Source organism: Octopus bimaculoides, chromosome 8, assembly GCF_001194135.2.
Source record: "Octopus bimaculoides isolate UCB-OBI-ISO-001 chromosome 8, ASM119413v2, whole genome shotgun sequence".
In the NCBI taxonomy this organism is placed as follows: domain Eukaryota; kingdom Metazoa; phylum Mollusca; class Cephalopoda; order Octopoda; family Octopodidae; genus Octopus; species Octopus bimaculoides.
In genome coordinates, this window is record NC_068988.1 from 9,809,556 (window position 1) to 9,816,251 (window position 6,696).

At 36.6% G+C, this 6,696-nt stretch overlaps 1 protein-coding gene across 1 annotated transcript in view; it reads left to right on the plus strand.

Moving 5' to 3' along the window:
• LOC106880717 (myosin-VIIa) overlaps positions 1 to 6,696 on the plus strand; it is a 107,550-nt gene that overhangs the window by 95,794 nt on the left and 5,060 nt on the right. The window contains exons 39-44 of the mRNA XM_052969897.1: positions 1 to 85; positions 575 to 689; positions 1,642 to 1,728; positions 2,641 to 2,747; positions 4,596 to 4,714; positions 5,604 to 5,670. The exon at positions 1 to 85 is cut by the window's left edge and continues 21 nt beyond it. Of these exons, the coding sequence (XP_052825857.1) occupies positions 1 to 85; positions 575 to 689; positions 1,642 to 1,728; positions 2,641 to 2,747; positions 4,596 to 4,714; positions 5,604 to 5,670 (580 nt within the window). The remainder of the gene's footprint in view (positions 86 to 574; positions 690 to 1,641; positions 1,729 to 2,640; positions 2,748 to 4,595; positions 4,715 to 5,603; positions 5,671 to 6,696) is intronic.

The following is a 6,696-nucleotide window of genomic DNA, read 5'->3' on the forward strand; positions in this document are numbered from 1 at the left end:
TCCCCATCACGTTGAAGTGGAGGCTATTCGTCACAAAACAACCCAGATTCTCCACAAAGTATATTTCCCTGATGATACTGATCAGGTAAGCGAGTTAAAATATTATTTTATTTTTTTGATTTATTGCCATCATTGGACTCTGGCCATGCTGGGGCACCACCTTGAAGGATTTTAGTTGCACAAATCAACCACCATACTTATGCTTTTTTAAGTCTGGTATTTATTGCATCAGTTTCTTTTGCTGCACCACTAAGTTACAGAGGATGTAAACAAACCAACAATGGTTGTCTAGCAGTGTGGGCCAAACATAGACACACACACACACACACATACATATGTATACACATTGGTCTACCAAATCTACTTAGAAGGCATTGGCAACCCAGGGCCATAATAGAAGAAACTTGCCTAAGATGTTGCAGTGTGGGATTGAACCCAAAATCATGTAGCTGCAAATTAAATTTCTTAACCACTTCATTGTGGCCTAGATAATGTATTAAAATAAACCAATTTAGTTAATTAACTAAATTCTGTAATAATCTGTTTTTGTTTTGTTTTTTTTTAAACCTTTCAGGCCTTTGAAGTTGATTCAAGTACCAGAGCCAAGGACTTCTGCCAAAATATAGCCCAAAAACTTCGCCTTAAATCCTCTGAAGGTTTCAGTTTGTTTGTCAAAATTGCAGACAAAGGTAACCATTTCACATATTCCTGCTTTATTACTTACTTCTTGTTGTGTCTGTGGAACAAGTTCTGAATTAAAATCTTCCACCAAACCTTAGTCACAATTTATGTTCCTAACACTTGCTTAATGATTACTAAGTTATTTTACAAAATTTTTTGTTATATTTAATATTAATTGAAAGTAACACAGAGCATCTCAACAGGAATATTGTAACAAAAGGGTTAAAATATATGATAGAGAAACAATTCTTAACCCTTTTGATACCAAATCAGCTGAAACCACCTCTGGCTCTGAGTACAAATATCTTGTTTTCATAAGTTCTGAATTAAAATCTTCCACCAAACCTTAGTCACAATTTATGTTCCTAACACTAGCTGAATGAAAACTAAGTTATTTTACTAAATTTTTTGTTATATTTAATATTAATTGAAAGTAACACAAAGCATCTCAACAGAAATATGGTAACAAAAGGGTTAACAAACTTTAAATATCTTTACTAAAACAGAAGCATAGACATAATAAAAATCATACAAATTATTAAGAAAATCATTACTTGATACATGATGAGTGAAACTAAATATTGTCTGATTTACTTATGCTAATTCTATGATAATTAGCGGAGGCGCGTGGCTTAGTGGTTAGGAGCATCATGATCGTAAGATTGTGGTTTCGATTCCTGGACCGGGCGACACGTTGTGTCCTTGAGCAAAACACTTCATTTCACATTGCTCCATACCACTCAGCTGGCAAAAATGAGTAACGCTGCGATGGACTGGCGTCCAGCTGGGGAACACATACGCCATTGAAACCGGGCCCATGAGCCTGGCTAGGCTTTAAAAGGGTGCATTTATTTTTAATTCTATGATAATTAGTAAAACTAGACATAGTGTAAATTTTATCCTATTACACTGATTAATTAGTAAATTACTAATTACAGCATAATTATTGTTTTATTTCAGTCATTAGTGTCCCAGAAGGAGATTTTTTCTTTGATTTTGTTCGTTATTTAACTGATTGGATACGCAAAGCAAGACCTGCTCGTGAAGGTAGGGATACAAAACAGTTTCTTTCCTATTTTTAATTTTGTAAATTTTAAAATATTTTACTTGTTTGTTTTCTTGATGAGTTTGGATGAAGGGACACAACCCATGGTCCTTCTCGAAGGCTCTTGGAAACTTCAGCATCACAGGTCCTCAACACTAGAAAGATTTGACCCCACGTTCTTTATGTTAGAAACTGCAGTACCATGATCCTTAATGCTAAAGACTTGAGCATCATGTTTCCTTGATATTAGAGAGACTTCAGCTTTGTGGGTCCTTAATGCCATAAAAACTTGAACCTAATTAGCCCTTAATGCTAGACTTGGGTCTTAAGGGTTCTTAATACTAGAGACCTGGGCCTTGCAATTTTGAAAATATTAGCTTTTATCACGGAGAGAAACAGAGGGTTCCAAAACAGAATTAGAACAAAATCAGAATAGAGACAATGACATATTTTAACCCATTCCCTAGCAATGATCTCATATGAGATCACTTAAAAATTACAAATTTCGTAATTATCTGTCAATATTTACACATATCTAACCTTTTTGCTATATCTACTAGGTATATTTCTCTGATATTCAAATGAGGTTTGCTAATTTTTCACCCCATATCTCGCTTATTTCTATTTAAACTGTTATTTTGAAATGTTATTTTGATCATTCCAGCATGTTTCTAAGGCTGTTTTATGCTAGAAATCAAAGTTTCATAAAAAAAATTCCAGTTAATAGAATTATGGGAGGTAATGTGTTAAGTTGAACCAATTTTGAAGGGACCCAAATCATTTTAAGTAAAGAAAGGTCACTGGATGTAAATAGAAACATTTGAACCCTTGACTTGTAATTTACAATTAAGTATATCTATCACAATCTACTTTAATCTGCTAGTTTCATATTTTTTTGATTTATTTTTCTCCAGGAACCGTTTCCCCATTTACTTACCAAGTATTCTTCATGAAAAAGTTATGGACCAACACAGTTCCAGGAGTAGACGTAAATGCTGATACCATCTTTCATTATTTCCAGGTGAGTGTTTCAGGTGAAAACTGTAAATTTCATTGGGAGGAGAGAATGCAGAGTGTTGTTTCTTTTTTTCTTTTTTTGAGGGAAAACAGTAAAGTATCTTAATGAAAAAAAAACAGAGATTAAAGGAAATGGGAATGTCTGATACTCATGTTTAAGAGCTGAGAACAGTCTTCAAGCAGGAAGTGAAACCATGTTTCAGATACCTACTCTCGTTTCAGTCATTTGACTGTGGCCATGCTGGAGCACCACCTTTAGTCGACCCCAGGACTTATTCTTTGGAAGCCTAGTACTTATTCTATCAGTCTCTTTTGCCGAACTGCTAAGTTACGGGGACGTAAACACGCCAGCGTCGTTTGTCAAGCGATGTTGGGGGGACAAACACAGACATGCAAACATATACACCCACATACATACATATATACGACGGGCTTCTTTCAGTTTCTGTCTAGCAAATCCACTCACAAGGCTTTGGTCAGCCTGAGGCTATAGTAGAAGACACTTGCCCAAGATGCCACGCAGTGGGACTGAACCCAGAACCATGTGGTTGGTAAGCAAGCTACTTACCACACAGTTACTCCTACGCCACTTGCTTGACAAAATAACAATTTTCAGGTTGTTGCTGTTATCGTTTTTTAGTATCAGATAAACCCTGATCAAGTAAATTTCTAGTAAAAGGCATTCCAACTGTGACCATCCTGACCTTTTAGTATATTAGAGAGTACATTATTCAATGTGTCCTTTGTGTTTTTATTTTTCTAAAAGACATTGCCATGATATAAGGGAGATTTGGCTGTTTTTTTCCAGCAGATCTCCATAGAACCTCTCTCATTGGCTCATTGAGAGAGGTTCTGTCAGGGAATTAAGATGACAGAAACAATAGAGTACTTAGTTGGATATTTACTGGATCCAATCCCAAATCCTATAACCTTTTGTTTTATGTTTAAACCAGCCAGATCCAGCTTCTCAAACTTACCCTACAATGTCATTTACATCATTGAAATCTCAAAATCATGATATAATCTATGATTAGCCCTCTCAGACTAAGGCTCCTGTGTCCAACTTTAGCTGCCTTTACAGCTTACCATAAATCATTGCAGACAGAATCACAAAAAAAAACAGGAGGACAACATTAACAGGCCTATCTCTCAATTATTGTATTTGTTCACCTGAATCAATATTTTCCTAATTACTTTCACCAGTTTGATTATCCAAATCACTCTCATTGCTTGTCTGAAAAATAAACATCATCAATAATTTCCATTATTTACATTCGACGGATATTTGTCCTCATCTTGTTTGTTGTTAACTCAATGTTAACAACAAACAAGATGAGGACAAATATCCGTCGAATGTAAATAATGAACATAATTCTTCATCTCTTAAATACAGAATGGTATTATCAATAATTCACCTTAACTGTAAAGAGTCTAGGCTTTGCTCATTTACCAGTTGAAGTTTTGGATCACTCACATACTCGTTTCATTGTAAAAATCTATTTTTCCAATTAAAAATGAAAGTAAGCAACAGCTATTGAGGACCCCATTATCAATGAGTCATAAACACACTTCGCCACAAAACTGCAATGTGGATCAATTGTCTAATTTTAATATTTTGTCTGCTTTTTCTATATCTATTGTCCATTACCACTTTAATGGGAATCTAGTAGAGATTGTGTTTAGGCCATCTCTGGTATACCAGGAACATGATGCCACAGGGTTAATTCAGTGTGAATAAATAAGCATTGCATTTGATGGTAATCTCAAAATTAGAGGGTTAGACAACTGTAAATAGTTTTTAAAATCTGAAGAGAAACAAAAAAAGATTCATGAATTTTATCTTCTATTTCAGGAACTTCCAAAATATCTTCGGGGTTATCATAAGTGCACCAAAGAGGATGCTGCCCTGTTAGCCTCTCTGATCTACAGAGTCAAATATGGTGAAGACAAAAGCCAACTGCCAACCATTCCGTATGTTAAATATCTTCACATTTGTCTTTTTCTTTTCATAAGTTGTCATAGATGTAGCATGTAATTTATGGAAGAATCTTCATTATATTCAATAGGCACAGGAGTGGCTGTGTGGTAAGTAGCTTGCTTACCAACCACATGGTTCCAGGTTCAGTCCCACTGCGTAGCACCTTGGGCAAGTGTCTTCTACAATAGCCTCAGGCCAACCAAAGCCTTGTGAGTGGATTTAGTAGACAGAAACTGAAAGAAGCCCATCATATATGTATATATATATATATACATATATATATATATATATATACATATATATATATATATATATATATATGTCATCATCATCATCGTTTAATGTCCGCTTTCCATTCTAGCATGGGTTGGACGATTTGACTGAGGACTGGTGGACCAGGTGGCTACACCAGGCTCCAATCTGATTTGGCAGAGTTTCTACAGCTGGATGCCCTTCCTAACGCCAACCACTCCGAGAGTGTAGTGGGTGCTTTTACATGCCACCGGCACGAAGGCCAGTCAGTCAGTACTGGCAATGGCCACGCTCAAAATGGTGTATTTTACATGCCACCTGCACAGATGATAGTAAGGCGGTGAGCTGGCAAAATCATTTACTGCACCCCTAAAATGCTTAGCGACATTTCGCTCATGTTTACATTTTGAGTTCAAATTCCACCAAGAGTCAACTTTGCCTTTCATCCTTTTGGGGTTGATAACATAACATACCAGTTGAGCACTTGCTGGCCTTGTGTTACAATTTGAAACCAATATGTAATCTTAATAATACAAAGCATGGTATTAATTATATTATCATTATTATTATTATTATTATTATTATTATTATTATTATTATTATTATTACAATTGTTGTATTTTCTTTCAGGAAATCCTTCAGGGACTACATTTCTTCTGATTTAATAAGGTCACAGAGCCCAGATGATTGGAAGAAGGTAAGCATTATCAGTTTCTCTTTATATATGTCTGCATCTACAAGGGTTGTGTAGTTAAAAATCTTTGCTTCACAACCATGAGTTTTCAGGTTCAATCTCACTGTGCAGTACCTTGAGCAAATGTTTTCTACTACAGTCAATGCCCTGTGAGTGAATTTGGTTGATGTCAGCTGTAGGAAGCCTATTGTGTGTAGCGAGATCGTTGCCAGTGGCTCTTGTGCGGGTGGCACATAAAAGACACCATTTCGAGCGTGGCCGTTTTCGTGCGGGTGACACGTAAAAGCACCCACTACACTCTCTGAGTGGTTGGCGTTAGGAAGAGCATCCAGCTGTAGAAACTCTGCCAAATTAGATTGGAGCCTGGTGTTGCCATCCGGTTTCACCAGTTCTCAGTCAAATTGTCCAACCCATGCTAGCATGGAAAGCGGACGTTAAGCGATGATGATGATGTATGTAAACATGCATGAATTTTAACATTCTACAGCTTCAGTTGCACAAAATAGTGTCCTGATGTTTATATTTCTTGTCATTATAAACCAGTCACTCTACACTTTGAAAGACAAGCGGAATAAAAATATCCCTTACTTGAAAATAGTTAAGGGTTAGCAACAGGAAGAGCACCTGACTGTAAAACAGTGCCTCATATATGTTATGTCCACATCCAATCCATGCTTGAAAGAGAAAACGAACATTAAATAAACTCCTATTTTATACTCCTGTCTTCTGTATTTCTCGTACGACTGCAAACAAACAGGAAACAACTTCTATCTCATTCCAGGGTGAAAAACTAGAGGTAGTCGATAGCTTCCACTATCTGGGCGACCAAGTTAGTAGTGGGGGTGGGTGCGCTGAAAGTGTAGCTGCTAGAATAAGAATAGCCTGGGCAAAGTTTAGAGAGCTCTTACCCCTGCTGGCGACAAAGGGACTCTCACTCAGAGTAAAAGGCAGACTGTATGACGCATGCGTACGAACAACCATGCTACATGGCAGTGAAACATGGGCTGTAACTGCTGAGGACATACGTAA